Source organism: Panthera pardus, unplaced genomic scaffold, assembly GCF_024362965.1.
Source record: "Panthera pardus isolate Hobbes unplaced genomic scaffold, ASM2436296v1 HiC_scaffold_24, whole genome shotgun sequence".
Taxonomy (NCBI): Eukaryota; Metazoa; Chordata; class Mammalia; order Carnivora; family Felidae; genus Panthera; species Panthera pardus.
Window position 1 is genome coordinate 107,613,248 of NW_026526810.1, and position 18,343 is coordinate 107,631,590.

Sequence of the window (18,343 nt, forward strand, 5' to 3'; positions counted from 1 at the left end):
TTTGAAACATAGTTCTGGTTCCTTATTTTGGTTGACTCTCTGTGTTTGTTTCAATGCATTAAGCAAAACAGCCACCTCTCCCAGTCTTGAGGCAGTGGCCTTGTGTAGATGATGAACCTGATAGTTCAACTTTGCCCGAGTTCTTGGTTGTCTCTTAAACCTTTGTGATTATTTAAATAGCCTGATTTATTCCTGGTATGCCCCTGTTGCTGAAGGTATGCCAAGACCTGTCAATGTTACGAGGGAAAGAATCTCATTTAGCACCGGTTTCAGGCTGACTGGAAGCCAGATTCTCAGGCAGCAGCTTTTAAAGAACATATATATGTGTGTGTGTGCATGTGTGTGTGTGTGTGTGTGTGTGTGTGTGTGGTTCTTGGGGCTGCAGTCATAATACCTTTCAACCTCCATGTCAGGATATCTAGAGGTGTTCCCTGGGTGGCAGTTGCAAAAATTGGGGCTCCAGACGAGTGTACAAACTTCTTTCTGGGAGGTCTTCTCAAGATGTAGCAAGCCCTAGAGTTTCACAAGAATGGTGTCTCCCTGGTTATGTTTCCTAGGAGTACCTTAGTAGCCTCTAGATATATGGGAAACCTGAAGCTTGTCCCTCAGGCTGAAGCTCCAGGATAAGTAAATAGGCCTTTTTCACAGGAAGACTGGGTATGTGTTTCAGTCTGCAGTCTTTGCAGTCCTGGATAAGGTGTTGGCCTGCCAAGAACTGTCTGAGAATTTATAACTGTCTGTTATAGTCCCTGGGAGCTCAGGAAAGCCAGCCCCCTGGGCCACTGGGGCCAGGCAAACAAGGGGTATCCCCTGTGTGGTTTGTGTGCACTGGTTTTAGCAGGGCAGCTGGAGAGTATAGGGGTCAGGGCACGCTCTCTGACTTCAGAAATGGAGTAGGATAATGCCTCAACTGAGAGCTTCAGCCATGGGACTGGAGAGGGCCTTGTCTGCGCTGGGCATGCTGGCTCCAGATTGGGTGCTGGAGAAATCCATGACCACTTAACTTCCCAGCCCCAGTTGGGGTATGGTAGAGTGTCACGACCACCTGTGCTGCTGACTTTAGGAAAGGAGTGAGAGAATGCCATGACTGTTCGTGCTCGTCCACCCCAGCCAGAGAGCAGGATAGTGCGACACCTGCCTGTGCTCTCTGGCCTCAGCAAGGCAATGGGACAGTGCAGGCAGGGGGAGGTGCTGTGTCTGCACAGCCCTGCCTGCAGTAGCAGGGTAGGTGGAGAGTACCCAAATAGCATCTGCTAGCACTTCTGTCTCTAGAGAGAGCCCCAACTGTCACCTGCCCCTCCAGCAGATGCCCCAGACCAGCAAGTGAGTCTCCTTTACATACAGTCGAGGTGCTTTGCAAATTGCTTTTGCACTGGATCCTTGGCATGAGTGAGACTGCACGTGGGACTCTTAAAAGGGGAATCTCAGGGGCGCCTGGGTGGCTCAGTCGGTTAAGCGTCCGACTTCAGCTCAGGTCACGATCTCGCGGTCCGCGAGTTCGAGCCCCGCGTCGGGCTCTGGGCTGATGGCTCAGAGCCTGGAGCCTGCTTCCGATTCTGTGTCTCCCTCTCTCTCTGCCCCTCCCCCGTTCATGCTCTGTCTCTGTCTCAAAAATAAATAAACGTTTAAAAAAAATTAAAAAAAAAAAAGGGGAATCTCAGTTTCCGATAGCATTTTGGGTACCTTGGGTATCAGCCCCTTGGTTTTCTAAGACAGGTGTTTTGGGGGGCTCATCTCTGGTGTAGATCCCAGGGTTCTCAGAGAAATGGTGAAATGTCTCTGCCTCTCCAACCCATTTGGATGTGGTTCTTGTTTTTGTTTTTTTTTTCAATGTTTATTTTTGAGAAAGACAGAGCGTGCTAGCGGGGAAGGTGCAGAGAGAGAGAGACAGAGAGAGGGACAGAGGATCTGAAGTGGGCTTCGTACTGACAGCAGAGAGCCTGACATGGGGCTCAAATTCACGAACTGTGAGATCAGGACCTGGGCTGAAGTCGGACGCTCAACCGACGGAGCCAGCCAGGCGCCCCTTGATGTGGTCCTTTTATCCTTTGTTGTAAAGGAGCAGTTCATCTAGTTTTCAGGTCTTTTTCAGAGAAAAACGATCCGTTTGCAGCTAGAGATCCATACGTGCCATGACAAGAGGTCATGGTGAGTTCAGGTTCTTCCTACACCACCATCTCGGACACCTCCTGTCTACCTCATTGTTAATGGCTGCATTGCATTCCAGTGTATGACTGTACCGTGAATTCTGGAAATTCAGGGATTCAATTTCCAGATGCTGAATATTGGGTCAAAAGGACATGGATTAAAAAAAAATTTTTTTTTAATGTTTATTTTTGAGGGAGAGAGAGAGAGAGAGAGACATGAGCAGGGGAGGAGCAGAGCAAGAGGGAGACACAGAATCCAAAGCAGGCTCCAGGCGTTGAGCTGTCAGCACAGAGCCCGACGTGGGGCTCAAACCCACAAACTGCGAGATCATGACCTGAACTGAAGCCAGTTAACTGACCGAGCCACCCAGGCACCCTGGAAGGACATGGACTTTTTAAGGCATCTGATACGTACGACCAGATTGCCTTCCATAGTGTTGAGCACAGCGTGGTTAATTTGTGGTTGTTATCAAATATATTCCCAAGCCATTTAAATTTTTTTGTGTAGATGGATTTGTAGTGCTAAGAATATTATGGAATATAAAACACCATTTGTAATGTTATTTCTTTTTTAAATGTTTTTATTTATTTAAAGAGGGGTAGGAGCAGAGAGAGAGAGAGAGGGGTGGAGAATCCCAAGTAGGCTCCACGTTGTCAGCACAGAGCCTGACGCAGGGCTGAGTCTCATGAACAGTGAGATCATGACCAGAGCCGAAATCAAGAGTCAGGCGCCTAACCCACTGAGCCACCCTGGCACCCCTGTAATGTTATTTCTATGTGAAAAAATATTTTCTGTTTCCCATCTTTGATTCCGTGTTCCAGGAACAGTCTTCCTTGATAAAGCTTTATCTGGCACTAACACTTTTCACACTTTTACTTGTTCTAATCACTACTCCCCACACGAATGCACACATATACATGCTTTTTTATTTCCTGAGGTCATTTTTTTTTTTTTTTTTTTTTTTGGCCTTGAGGGGCCTGGGGAGCTGTAATTTTTTTTTTTTTTTTTTTTTGATGATGCTTTGTTTTGAAGTTGGAAGTGCAAATAAAACATTCTGTGCTCCCCTTGTCTTACCGTTAGATTTCCTGCAACTTCGGGAACTACAAATTATTCCCTAAGTGCCTGGGCCGAGCTATGAAGCAGGTGTGAGTGTTCGTTTTTAGCTCCTCCTCCTCCCCGCCCCCATCATGCAGAACTACCATTCCTGAAGTCACCCCTGCAGGCCTGCACTGTGTGACTGGCTTGACCTGGAAGCACCCAGGTTTACCACCTGGGCCCTCTTCTTCCAGGTCCCCAGCGCGTATGGAAGGGATTGATGGTCTGCTGACCCTGGTGATTGAACATCGGCAGGGCTGGAGTGCTAAGCATTGTCATGGGGGAAGGCTTGTCTTGTCTTTGTTGACTCTAGAAGCTATGTCGTTTTGTCTTCGTGTGGAACTGTGTTACCTAGAGCGATCATGTGGGTCTCGGCTCAGTGCAGAGGCCTCTCTAGGTAAAGTACTGAAACCCTGCCTGCTTCCATAAGCTCGAGTGTTCTGAGCTTCTCTAGCCATAAATGGCTCCTTTGGAAGCCCCCAAACAAAGCCAGTTCTGTATGTTTTAGTGGATGGTGGCTTGCTCTAGGCTTCCTAAGCCTCCTATAGCGTGTACAATGCCAACTTCTCTTTTTTCTTTCTTTTTTTTTTTAAAGCAGTTACACTGTTAAAAAAAGTCAAGCCCATCCTTTCTGTATAAATGGCATAATGGTAAATAGACCCACTGTTGGTCAAGTTGTTGCTTTTCTTTTTTCTTTTTGGGTAAATACTCAATAACCATATTATTATTGTTATAATTTGAACATCTACTGTGCCAACGGCATCTTATTCCTTGCTTTATGTGTGTTTTTCATGGCATTGCTTTTGTTCCAAACAACCAGATGTTGCATGTGAAAGTTTACATGAAAGTGCCCACGAGTTAGCACATAATTGCTCTTAGGCAAATGTTAGTTTTCTCCCTCTTTAGGTATCGGTTTGCTCAACTCTAAAATGGGAGAACTAGTTGAGCTATTTCAGAGGTCGGCAAACTGTGACCTGTGGGCTGGCCACCTGGTTTTGTTCTTTAAAATAACAGCTTTCTTGAGATATAATTCACATTCCATAACATTTATCCTTTCAAGTGCACAGTTCGGTGGCTTTTAGCATTCACGGGGTTGTGCAGTCACCTTCACACCGTAATGCCAGGACACTGTCATCACCTAAGAACAAATCCTGTACCCGCTGGTACCGTGAAAGTGAATTTTTACTTTTGTAAATGATGGTAAGGACAGGGCCTGATCCTTCCAGGTGCAGGAAGGACTTGTCTAGCAAGTGGCTCATCTACTCGCTCATACACGGTGGGAGCCAATGCTCTCCTCTTTTCAATGAGTGCAGGGCAATGTGGGTGGATGGAGCCTGCTTTATGCTCGAACACTGTATCTATCCATTGTGTTCTGTGAGGACTCGCCTGCCCAACCACTGCTCTGTCCTCCTCTTCAATGCCGAATGGCCACCTAGCATCCTCTCCCAGATTGGCTGGCATCGTTTGCTTTGCAAGCTAGTCTCACAACTCAGGCCTGCAGGGGTGACTTCAGGAAGCACAGTTCTGTAATGGGAGGATGGGGAGGAGGGAGAGCTAAAAGGAACATCCAGACTGCTTCATAGCTCAAGCCCAGGCACTTAGAAAGAGAAGGAGGGGGTGTTTGAAGCCCGCCATCTCTGAGCCTCACTTTTCCCACAGGCAGCAGGAAGGCTAGAGGAGCAGGCCTCTATCCTTCCCTTCTTCCCAAGTATACCCGCTCTTGCACCTTTGATTTCTGTGGTAGACAGATGGAGGGTCGGACTCACCAGGGACCACGGGGAGCTCAGATGCCCAGCTGGGAGCACCCAGACCCCGTACGCTTGCCCGGGTCACACAGCTTGCAAGTGTAGAGTCAGGATTCAGACCCAAACAGCCTGGCTTCAGCATTTGGTCCTAACCACTGCTCTCTACTGCCTCTCTAAAGGACATTGCCATCTTTTAAAGTGATGTTGCCTAACTGCAGGTTAGGCAGGGTGACTCAGGTGAGTAAGGTCGGGAAATTATGTCACATGAGGAATACTCAAAGGAGCCAGACATGTTTGGTTTGCACATGAGAAGAACCAACAGATGGGGGAAGAGGGATGACCAAAGCAATACAGAGAACCGTCTTCACACCTTTGTGGACCACAATAAGCTTTACTGAATAGTGCCACAGAGCTGACCCAGGATCACTGAGTAAAATCTATAGTGAATCAGATTCTGACTCAAAATAGGGAAGAAGCTTTTACAAGTAGAGCAATCCACCAATGGAATGTCTGACTCAAAGAGAACTTACCTTCCCATCCTGGGGACTGAATGGGCACCCAGCAGGGTTGCTCTTGGTGAGGGGATAGAGTGCTACTGCCCTGGGAGGGAGGTTCAACTGATGGCCTCTGGGAGGTGACCTCTACACCTTTGGATTTTGTAAGACACTAGGTAATGTTCAATCCGGGGTGGGGGGTGGGGGGAAGGCACAAGTTGGCCTACAGCAAACACTTATTAAGGAAGCTTTCAGGCAGGGCCATGAACACATGCCCATCTAGGGCCATTGCCACTCCACTGTGGGTGCACACCACAAGCCAGGAGGTGACCTGCGGGTCAGTCAACTAAGCTTTTCTACAAAATTTAAGGGGTGGGATTTTTTTTTTTTTTCATCATAGTAGAGAAAGGTGATAAATAAGAACACGAGAGGGAGATATGGAGACAGAAAAGTTTCATTAAAAGTGAAGCCATCTGCGGTCGGTAGCAAGGAAGAGGTCCACTCCAGCCGGCCACCTTTGTCCCGCCCTCTTCCTGCCCCCGTCCTGCCCCACCTCGCCCCGCCCACCCATCTTGCCCACGCTCGCCAGCGCGCCTCAGCAATCCTCAGCTAGCCTCGCCCCGCCCCCCCGTCCCCGCCCCCGTCCCCACCCCCTCCCGCCCTCAGCCCGCCCTCAGCCCGCCCTCAGCCCGCCCTCAGCCCGCCCTCAGCCCGCCCTCAGCCCGCCCTCAGCCCTCCGCTGGCCAGATTTTCACCCTTCTGCTCTGAATAAAGCTCCAATCCCTGTGGGGGTATATTTTCTTTTTCAAACAAAACAGTATATGTGAGTCAACTATACTGAAATAAAAGTTTAAAAAAAGAAAGAAAGCATCTTTGATAGTTTCCCCCAAATGGAAATAAAAGCGAGTAAACGAGAGGTGACATACTTGGTGTTCACCAAGCCTGGGCTATTCTAGGCACCAAACAGAGGGAATGGAGAAAATAAAGTTCTTTGGATCCCTGAAGTTCTAATACTCAGGTTTTTTAAACATCCCTTATGTGTATGCTGAGGGGATGGTGTTTAAGCTTTTTGAAAAATACAAAAAATATGTGCCATATATTTGGAGGAGTAGTCTTAACTGCTAAGTAGGTACTAGTTTATAGATTTTCACCTTACTCCTACGCAGCGAAAGTTCAATTTGGAGCAAGGTTGTAGAATCACAGAACTTTTGGGTCAAAGGAAACCTCACAAGTATCTAGTTCATCTTCTCCTTCCTCTCCCTACCCTGTCTCAATCCAGGGCTCAAGACCCAGTCACCTGCCTTCTGCTTGATTGCCACCAGAGACAGGAAGCTTATTACCACCAAAGACAACATACATAATGCATTTCGGGACAATTTATTTGGAAAGTCCTTCTCTACATTGACGGGAGAGCTATAATTTGCAACAGATGACCCCTGCTCTAGCTATAGGACTCGCTGAACCCACAGAAATCTCACGCTCCACAGAAAGATTTGAAGACAGACACCATTAAGTCCTTGTGAGATTCTGTCTTTTAGCCAACAAATATTTCTTTTTGCCCTGGCAGAAGTCCTTAGTTCTATCAGTCATTCCTATATAATGGGGATTTATGTCTCTCTTTCCTCGGGATTCAATTTGCCAAGGTCCCTCTTACAGAGTGTCCTTCCCAAAACTGGACACAGTATTTCAGATGTGGACATAAATAGCCCAGGAATGAATGGCTCTGTCTCTCATTCTAAACACACCACTTCTAACAAATATCATGCTGGCAGCTCTGTTACATGAACAACACATAGAAACCATAGTCAACAAAGACTCCCATATTTAGCAGTATTTAAAATTGAAAGGTTATCTTCCTTCCCTGCATCCCCCCCCCCCTTTAAACTCTGGAGGATGACGTAAATACTCTAAAAGGAAAATCCCTCATTCCCCAACATACTGTCTTCCCTAACCTGGCATAAGGTAAGAGAGAGCCCCAAAGAAGAGCAGAACCTTGAAGCTCTGACCCCATCCTCCCTGCAAAGGGAAGGGGAAAAAGACAAAATCAGCGGTGCTGAGCACAAACTACTCCCTACACCATTTTAGATGCTTTATATATCTTGTCTCACTTTGTCTTCTCAATAACCTTCAAGGTGGGAGCCCTTAGCCCTGTATCATAGAGAGGCTCAGAGAAGTTAAGTGACTTTCCCAGAGTCACACAGCTTTTGGCAGAGTTTGGTATTTAAACCCAGGTCATTTTGACTCCAAAGCCATGTTTTTCCTTCTGCATCTTGTTCCTTCTGAGCCAAACCTGACTAAAGAGGAGGGGGACGCTTGTGGGATAAGCTTTTCCAAACTGAGGAAAGAACAGCTCATGCTAGCCAGACTGAAAGAATTATACCATCCCTTCCCTCTTCCCTCTTTCTTCTCACTGCAATCAAACTCTCTTCCATGTGTGAAATCACCCAGACAATTTAATGCTGCAATCACTAGATCCATGAATTAAAAGACCACATGTCGTCAAAACAACTGGAACATAAAAACTTTGGAGAGAAGTATGGTCATAGGGCTCCTCGTTCCCAAATTCCCACCTAGAAAAGTACTTGTTTCTTGAGCATTTAATGATAAATGCCAGAAAGGGTGGGGTGGGAGAAGTTTCCTTTCAATCAGTGGCTCTTGAACTGTGGTTCCTGGACTAGCCGCCGGAACGCCGGGGAATTTGTTACAAATGCAGATTCCCCAGCTGACCCCAGACCTAATGAATCCAGAAACTCTGTGGGTGGGGTCCAGCCAGTTTCTTTTATAAGTCCTCCAAGTGCTCTAATGCACACCCAATAAACAATGTTCTCCTGCAGCTTCTGATGGAGAGAGATGTTCTAGGGGAACACGTGGTGGTCTCAGATGGCCTGGGGACTCATTCTTTCAGCCAGGGCCCGTGGCGCCCATGGAGAAACACAGCTTCTCAGAGGTCCTATAGAGGATGCGGACAAAAGGAAAGTGGGGCAGCTGGAAATCCTGCCCTGAAACAAAGTTATCAGTCGGACCAATAGCACGATGCTTAACTTTCACTGTGCATTAACTTAATCCAGAGAACCTGCTAACTGATTTGGAGCAACTGGCAGATAAGGAAGGGAAAAAAAAAAAAAAAAGTCTCGTGCTCCCACTGCCAAAAGAGTTAGACAAATATCCACATGCCTTCTGCTTTTAGTTTCATTTTTTTGCCCCCACCGGGAAATGTTCGTGTACATGATAGTAGTCATCTCATGACAAGTTTGGGAGTTGCTACTAAGAATGCCGGATCAAGCCTGTCCCTTTGCATATGGCTCACATTTTCTAGTTCACAAACGAGGCACAAAGAAAGGGGGGAAATGAAGCGACGGGGTGGGAAGGTGCTGTGCCTTGGAGGGGATCCCAGCTGTCAGTGAAGGTCCGAGGCAATTCAAGATGGATTTCTTCGCAGATAGAGAGCTGGAGAAAGCGTTACAAAAAAGGTGGGGGCGGGGGGGGGGGGGCGGGGGGTTGCCGGAGGGAAATCATTTCAGGGAAGATTGAGCTAAAATGAGAACCTGACACTGGGCTGGAAGCAAGTCGGACTGGGAAAAGCAAGGAAACACAGCAAGGCCTTGCACCTCATTACATTGCCTTGTTCTGAAAGCGTGTTTCAGAGAACGCTAGTGCCACGAAATGCTCCCCACTCGAAATCGAGGGAGGGTCCTCCAGTTAAATAAGTTTAGGGACTGCAGCCAACGACATCTTCCTCTTAGAGCTAAATCATCATCATTTGACGTAAGACTCTGAGAAGTGGTGCAGTCAAGCAATCTTCTAATTTTATTCAACCCAGTATTTCCAAAATTATTTGGCTAGAGAACCCCTTCGTCCCCAATAATTGCTCGTCACACCCCATAGAACACCGGTGGTATTCAGGACTGTATCAGAGAGGCAGGAGTAAGAAGCAGGTGGACGTGTGCAGGGGAGACTTGCGTGGACCGTTTGGGTGACAGCCGGGGGCCCTTGGTAGCAAGGAGAGCAAAGTCCAACAACAGAGAAGCTGCTCCGGGACGTGAGGTCCCACCCCTGTCAGAAGCCCCCCAAGAACAGCCAGAGGCAAGCAGGCCAGCCAATGGGGTGCAGCAGAGGCCCCCGTGCTGTCACCCAACCCACTCCCAAGACAGCCTCTCACTGAAGCTGAAGCAAGAGACTCTTCTGGCCACCTCCTTGATTTGAATATGTATCCCATCTCCCTCTCCTCTTTCCCCAAAAGAGTTCCATATGCCAGAGAATTACAAGGCACAAAGAGACCCTGTCAGTTCCCTCAGATGCCAGCACAAGGAGTCACGTCTTTCTCCTTCTCCCTTCCAGGTCTGGGGGACTGCCAGCTGCTGGGACTAGGTGCTGCAATCATGCCACCTCTCTGTCTCTGGACCTGTTTCCTCCTCTGTGAAATGTTTGGGTTACACTGGTGATCATTAAGATTTTCCTTTTTTTCCAGCTCTCTCAATTCTGAAATTTTATGACAGTTGGGAGCCAGGGCTCCAGATTCTTGTGCTGTTAAGAACTAGCTGCGACATTTGAACAAATAACTTCTGCTTTGTGTGCCTCTCCTATAAAGGATTGGCACACAGGGTAACCCTGACGCCCCAGTGAGATCATGCATAGATCATCGGTGGTGAGTGAGGAGCCCCCGTAAAGCTGAAGTGGTGTTTTCCATTTTGGGCATGGCGGCAGTGGGTGATAGTTGTCTATGTGTGTAGTCTGTTAGTCTCCTTTGTTTTTCTCACTGCTGTCCTTGCCTTCAGTCCCCTGTCTGCTTTGTCCTGTGAGCCGGGATTCGCTTTGCTCCTCTGTACTCCTCAGTTACTCAAATGCATTTGTTGAGTGTTCTAGCCTCCCACGTTCTTCCAGATGTCCAGGAGTTGGGCTAATGTTGAAGACTAACAGGCTTAAAATAATTTCACATTTGTCTTAATTTAGACAGAGGTTGACCTGAAATATACCATTGGACTGTTTATGCAAAGGGCCTCTTGCCAAAAATATTTAAGTATATGAGTCAGAGATGAAATTTGCTTACCTAAAACACACTGTTTTAAAGTACCTTTAGTGATTTTTCTGCCTGGATGATGTATCCACTGATGCAAGTGAGATTAGTTAAAGTCCCCTACTATTATTATATTACCATCAATTTCTCTCTTTATGTCCATTAATATTTGCTTTATGTATTTAGATGCTCTAGTGTTGGGTGCATACATATTTGCCGTTGTTCTATCTTCTTGTATTAATCTCTTTATCATTATGTAATGTCCTTCTTTGTCTCTTGTGATAGTCTTCGTTCTAAAGTCTATTTTGTCTGATATTAGTATTGCTACCCTGGCTTCTTTTTTCACTCCCATTTGTGTGGTAAATATTTTTCTGTCCCCTCACTTTCAGTCTATATGTGTCTTTAGGTCTGAGATGAGTCTCTTATAGGCAGCATTTATATGGGTTTTGTATTTCTTTAACCCATTCCACCACTCTGTGTCTTTCTATTAGAGCATTTAGGCCATTTACATTTAAAATAATCATTGATAGGTATGTATTTATTGACATTTTGTTGATTGTTTTCTTGTTCTTCTCTGTTCCTTTCTTACTCTTTTGCTCTCTTTCTTTGTGATTGATGAGTTTCTGTGGTGTTCTGTTTGGCTTTTTTTCTCTTTATTTTTTGTGTATCAGTTATAGGTTTTGGGTTTGTGGTTACTGTGAAGTTCATGTACAGTATCCTCGGTGTATAAAAGCCTATATTAAGTATGTCAGTTACATTCAACAGTATAGTTAAGCAGTGAGTAGCCTCACTTAGGTTGATGTACAAACACTTTGTGTCTCTGAGGGAAGACCCATCAATTAATATTTCAGCTCTCCCAGGATGCTCCAGAGTGGAATAGGAGCAAATCCCATGGTTTGTTATCAATACCACTGGGCCTGGAAAAACCCCGAGCTTTGAAACCTGCGTAGGGAGATATTAGAAGTAGCTAATCACCTTTTCAATTCCTCTTGGCCCCGGATTTTCCCATAAATTAAGTATGAGAGTTGATTAATTTGAGGCTGGGGTGGGGGGAGTTGGAACAAAGGGGATGACCTATTAACTTAAAGCTTTAAGTTTTCAAGGGAGGAAGCCATACTAAGTAGAATTTACATGTTGATTGTGTGTATATAAGCCATCAATTCCACAGAATTTACAGCCTGGTTGCTTTTCTGCAGGAAGTTGTACTTCTCTCCTCTGAGACTAGTTGAACTGTTCCTATATGAAAACAGAATTTCCCTTCTCCCACTAAAACTTTCTCAAACTTTTTGCTGACTTTAAACTACCTCTTCCCCCTGGGACTGGTCAGACTAGGATGTTCTTTGGTTTCCGTCAGACAATCTGGCTGTGCCCTTTTTTTTAAATTGTTTTTTTAACGTTTATTTATTTTTGAGACAGAGAGAGACAGAGCATGAACGGGGGAGGGACAGAGAGAGAGGGAGACACAGAATCCGAAGCAGGCCCCAGGCTCTGAGCTGTCAGCACAGAGCCCGACGCGGGGCTCGAACTCACAGACCACGAGATCGTGACCTGAGCCGAAGTCGGACGCTTAACCAACTGAGCCACCCAGGCGCCCCTAGCTGGGCCCTTTTTGAGTGTACAGATAGTTTGGTGAAAAATAACACGATGATAATAAAAATAAGTCGCTAAGCTTCGCTGGGCACTTACCATGTGAGCTCAGTGCTTTATTTACATTTTCTAATTTAATTCTCGCAACCACCGAGTGAGGTAAGTACAATGGTCTCCGGTTTATAAGTAGCCACGGGCAGTCTGAGGCTTGGTTTGATGAAGAGATGTACCCAGGCCGCAGAGGGTTGGAAAGAGAAGTGGTTAGCTTCCGTGGTGGAGCTGGTGGGCTACCGCCTGACTCCATGACCCATGCTTTCTGTCTCCCTGTAACTTCTTTTTCCTCAAGAAGACATCTTGAAAACTCCCCAGGACAACCCACAAGCAGTCCCTCGATGAAGACTCACGGACGAATAGCTTGGGGCTCCTTGAGCAAAGGGAGGTGACCTTGCTGGTCGCCTCCTGAGTTCCGGCAGCCCGAGATCTCGCTCGGCTCCTCCGAGCGCCCGTTGCTGCGTGCCCCAGGCCTCAGAGGAGTGTGACAATAATTCCTTGTTCAAGTCCAGTGCTCTGGGACTCAGCAGCACCTCCCAACCTGAGGATTTTGTAATCTGGAGTCTATTCCCGGAGCCCGGTCTGAGGAAAATGCTGAGGGCCCTGAGGAAAAAGGGTCTGTGTTCGGGCCTGTGGGCCTGGCTGGGGGCTGGAAGGCAGCGTCCCCATGCCGGTAGGGATACAATGGGCACACTCAGTGGGCGTGTGGCCCTGGGGACCTGCTTCAGCCCAGAGGTCAGATTATATCCCCTGAAACAAAGCGTTGGGTTTAGCCTCCTACTCATGCATTTCGTTCGCTCCTCAGTAGCTCTGGCTGGGACTCTGCATGCCCGGAAGGAGGGGGCTTTTATCCAGCCATTCTCCACGGCCTGGGCTTGCGTGACCACAGCATCCAGCCCTGGCAGGCAGCACTTGGCCAGAGGCACGACTTCCAGTGTTGGACTTTGGCGACAGGGTCCTCGCAGAGAGAGAGGGAGGCCGGCCATGGCCAAGGGAACCGTGGGGCCTTGGAATGAGTCAGTGTGGCCGCCCAGCCCTGGGGACTGGTTTCTCCACAGGTGATTATTGGCCAGGGAGGAGAAAGCAGCCAGCCAGGCTCCATTAAAATGCTGCCGCGGGCAAGGAATCATCTAGGAACTGTCCCCTGCAGGGCTGACAGAGTCTGGAGGGGTAAACTCCCAAGTCTCCAGCAGGGTTTCCCACCCAAGCCTCTGGAGGTTACTAAGGGAGCTCTGGCCCCAGAGGAGGCCGGCTTGCCAGGTGTTTCTGACACAGCTGAGAGCAATCATCCCTGCAGCCACCTTGTATCCAGCCATCTCCCGTGCCAGGACTGGGCTCACACTGTCTGTTTTGTTTGCCAGAGCCCTCCAGGCTTGGCGACGTTATCCCCATTTCATAAATGGGGCTCAAAGAGCTAAGTCACGTGCCTCATCTGTAACTGGCCGGACCCGGATGCAAACCCGGGAATGGGTTTCTCCTATCCCATCCTTAGCTTTCTCAGAGGGTAGCACTGACTCGACCCAAGATATTGATTGGGGGGTGAGCATCTAGGGCAGCAACCACAGCCATGGAGTTTATGGATAGCTCCACGAGATGAAATGGGAGTGGAAAATGGCACTGGAGTACAGGCACTGAGTGTAGTTTCTCTACGTGGGCAGTCAAGGTGAGCGCCTCATTGATACACAGTCATCATACTGGTACGTCCTCCGTCTTGGTCTTACCCTGATTTCTGTGGGTAGGCCCGTAGCCAGACAACCGGTCTTGGGGACAACTACAGCTTTTGGTACACACACAAGAGCCGAAGCCATTCCGTGGTTTTCTGCCTTTCTCACCCGGGCCATCGGATCTGTCTTCCGTGTAAACCCTCTCTGCTTCCCCAGTCAATGTGTATGCTATTACTGTCCATCCTTGATTCCAATTATGCCCTTGATCCCCAGAGGCACTTTTTTCACATGTTAATATCTTTGCAGTTGGCACCCATTCTGTCATTGAGGTCTACGTTTAAAGTAGTGGGGCGGTTTAAATTGCTGCTACCTTTTTAGAACTGATGGGGACCAAGAACGGGGCCATATGATAATTCAAGCATTTATTCAACTCATCAGATGCCTACATTATGCTAGATGCTTAGGAGATAGAAATAACCAGCATGCAATCCCTTGCCTTAGGAAGGTCACAGTCTTGAGGGGCAGATAAGGGCTCCTAATTTAAGGAGCCAGGGAGTATGGAGGATCAGAGGAGAGAAGGCGGGGAGTCGGGGACCACTCGGCGGAGAAGGTGCATCGTGAAGAGGGTGGGAATACAAAGGGGCTAGGAGGGGGTGGGGATGGTTTGGGGAATGGTATTCTGGACCACTGACTAGTCGGAGCAGACAAATGTTCAGAATCATGAAATCCTGTGAGGCGTTTGCCGGCTTCAAAGGGTTTGCTGTGGTTCCAGTGGAGGGCACTTGTGGAGACATGGGTGTAAAATGAGGTCGCAGGGATAGGCAGGGGGCAGATCTTGGGGGACCTTGAGCTCCACACAAATGAGCTTAATCTCCATCCTGAATCCAATGGCAAATCACCGAGTGGTTTTCAGCCAGGGGGGTGATGCCCTGATTTGTGTAGAGGAGCTCCGTGTTGGGAAACAGGTGGGAAAGAGGATGGCGGGGTGGGGTGGGAGGAAATGGACGGAGTGACGGCTGTTGCAAGAGAGAGAAAAGTCACCCTGAATGAAGCAAAAGCCTCATTTTTATTTGCTGTTCCTAGAGAGGGTGGGCCTGATTATGGAGGCTTGAGGTGGATCGCCCAGTGTTACAGCGGGGCCTCTAGAACCTGCAGGTGGAAGTGGCTTTGTTCTTACCTTAACCCCGTCATCTAGCGGGCAACTGCTAGTGACGAGCCACCCCATCAGTAGGCAGGCTGACTATATGAACGAACGGATGCTGGGAAAAGCTAGAAAAAGAAGAAGAGCTCACTACTTGTCGATGCCTGTTAAAGAAGAGTCCTTATCAGCCTGCAGCGGTGAATTTCCAGCTTGCACTTGCCAAATTAGCTCACCAGCCAGAATTGTTTACGAGTGGATGGGGCTGTATGCCAGTGCTCCGGGGGGAAAATGTGCAGGTCTTGGTGAGAATCATCACAGGGAGGACGCAGTGGATATATCTGGGTATGAGATAGGCTATTCATCATTCAAAGTCATGAGAAAGAAATAGGTAGGTTGTGTGGTTGTGCCTGGGAATTACACAGAAGACGCATAATCCGTGTTGTTGGCCGACTGACCCACCTGCGATAGACAGTGGGGACAGAGGCTGGGTGAGAGGAGGAAAGAGCTCCTCTGCCACGGTGGCAACGCCTTGGAAGGGGTGGGAGATGACTGCTGATATGGCGACGCCAGACTTACGGTTCTCTTCCCCTCCCCGCTTCCCCGAACAGGTGCAGTGCCATACTTACACAGGGTACTGCTGGTGTGTCACCCCAGATGGGAAGCCCATCAGTGGCTCTTCTGTGCAGAATAAAACTCCTGTATGTTCAGGTACCGTAGGGAGGGGCGGGAAGAAAGAAAAGAGCTGGAGAGAGACCCTTAGCTGGTCTCCTGCCTCTCGCGGGGGAACCTTTGAAAACTGGTTGAAAGAGGGGTGGTGGTTAGGAGCCCTCTTCCAGGTCAGGGAGGATTCCATTCGAACACACTGCTCTGCAGTCAGCTGGATGATGGGGTCCATATAGGCCCATGTGTATGTATTTCTTTATTTTGAGTTTAGGTTTCTGGTTCAGTGCTCTCTTCCCAAGCATCAGCTGTGACCCCTCGAGAATGGCATATAAATTTTTTAGCTTGGGTGCTCTGCTTGCTGGTGGCCTCAGGAGCACTTTATTGAGATAGATTTTAAGACCGTATGGGAGTTCAGCATCAGAGGCTGAATGATCAACTAGTGATGTCTGTCATGGGCACACGAGAGGAGAGTGGTGGCATGATGCCATATATTTGTCCCTCCTCCCCACCCCACCCCGACAAATGTAATGTAGAGTAACAGAAAACTTTCATGACAGTGGCCCTCAATTCTGGCTGTCATCGGCAGTGCCTGGGGAATTAAAGAGCCCAGGTGTCGAGGCTCCTCCCCGTATAGTCTGATCCAGTAGGTCTGGAATGAGACCTGGAGTCCACATGTTCGAGAAGCTTCTCAGGTGGTTTTGGTGACTAGACAAGCTAGGGAATCATTGCTTTCTAGGGACCCATTACATAAGCCCATAGCATAATTAAGTTCCTTTCTATTTCAAACTCTATAAGCATAGAGAAATTTTGCTCTCAGGTCAGCCTCGTGGGATTGTGCGTTTTGGATTTATATAAGCTCCACACTTTCCACTTCCATTCAGATAGTAGGGGACTTGGGAGTCACTCCCTTAATTCACTATGTGGCTCAGTCCTCATTCAAGAAAGCCTGTCCAGCCACAAGCTGCTTCATATTTCTTCGTATCTCTGTGTATAAGGTTTTATTTATTTACTTATTTTTAATTTTTAAGTGCAAGCAAATTATAAAACATTTTCCTAAAACCTATGGGAAACTCCAAGGGTTAGCAGTCCTGCCATCCTAACGTTTTTCTGTTTTCATAAAACGTATTCATTTTTCTACTGGCCCTGCTATATAAAGGGAGCGGTAAGAAAGGGCAGTGAGCATCTACATTAGGAAACCAAGATTTGCAGGCCAAAATGGAAAGTTTACTTTATTTGTGGTTTACATGGAAACTGGAAACCTTAATTGGGGTTGGTGTGGGGCAGGGCAGGAATGAGCCCTCCTTGCAAATGACCTGGAAAGTTTCATTTAAAGCAAACAAATGCACCAGAAACAGGCCACGCAGGGGAATATAATTGAATTCTCACAAAACTAGTATATGGAGAAGGGGTATGACATGGAGTGAGAAAATAGGGATTCTTTGTTTCTCCTGGTGGTGGGACCTCTCTGCATATGCCCTTATGTGGGTGAGCTGCCCCTGCCCTGCATGTTGTGGGTTCCATGAGGAAGACAGGTGCCACAGGGTCAGGACCGCGGGATGGGTGCACGTGGCATCCTAGCACATGCAGGGCGAAGTGTTCGGCCAAACACACACACACCACCCCCTCCTCGAGGAATAGGCCGCGTCTAGAAAATTGTTTCCATGCCTCAGACTATTTTGGCCCATTCAGTACAATTGGGCCAACAATTTTCTACTTAATGCAGATGGAAAATCGCCGATTTCCTGCCCTAACCAGCAAGGGATGTGAATCATTGCATTTGCAGTAAGAGGGGTTTCTTTTCAGTTGGCCCTACTAAGTGGACATGGCTCAGAACATGGAGGTGGTGGGAACTGGGGGAGATGGGGAGCGAAGGTGAGGGGCAGTTATCGGAACGTTACTCACCAGGGAGTTATGTAGATGTGGAGTTTTATAAAAAATCTGGTCACGGCTGTTGCCTGGAAATCATGGTTCACCTCACTGGTACTGTGATATCAGTGACATTGATGTTAAACAAACCCCACTTGACATGTATGTATGTACTAGCTTTGTATATAATGTCCCTAGACGTGTATACAATGTATGTATATACATAACCAACCACACGCTCATAACATGAGGCTTTGCCAGCTCTTTGAAAGAAACCAACAACCACAATGCATTCTGAATGTCTATGTTTTTGTTTCCCTTTTACCCAAGGTTCAGTCACCGACAAGCCCTTGAGCCAGGGTAACTCAGGAAGGAAAGGTGAGTAGAGTTTTATGCTCTATCCAAATGTTTGCTTCTAAAGCCAGTCCAAGGAGAGTTCTAGACAAGATGGAAGGAGCCTGGGTGTAAGCTAAAAGTCCCCCCACAGAAAACCTCCATTCTTATTCTGGGCTTCCTCCTAGAAGCACCGGAGGTAAGTAAGGCTCGTACCGTGGTGGGGACCAAGCTCGCAGACGTTCTGAGGGATGGGAGTGAGTACGGCATAGAGAGCTGGCAGGGCCCCTGAGAATCTTGGTTCCTGGGCAGTTCAGTCCATCAGCTACCGCGTAGCCGGCATTACGCCAAAAAAGACGATGAAGGCAGGCATGTCCAAGTCTGCCCCGACCCTCTTGCTTTGGAAAGTCGGTTGAACATTTTTTCCCTTCCCCGACTCTCCTTAATAATTCATTGTTCCAGCCCATCTGGATTTTCTTCGCTAAGCCTAGCCTGGCTGCACGGGCTTGCCACCTGGGCAGCCGTTGTCTTGGGATTCCCAA

General features: G+C 47.9%; 1 protein-coding gene across 3 annotated transcripts in view; it reads left to right on the forward strand.

The window, feature by feature from the left end:
- The window catches only part of SMOC1 (SPARC related modular calcium binding 1), a 157,134-nt gene that overhangs the window by 88,602 nt on the left and 50,189 nt on the right, over positions 1–18,343 (forward strand). For all 3 annotated transcript variants that reach the window (XM_019451398.2, XM_019451399.2, XM_019451400.2), the window contains exons 4-5: positions 15,548–15,647; positions 17,799–17,846. In XM_019451398.2, coding sequence (XP_019306943.1) covers positions 15,548–15,647; positions 17,799–17,846 — 148 coding nt within the window. The remainder of the gene's footprint in view (positions 1–15,547; positions 15,648–17,798; positions 17,847–18,343) is intronic.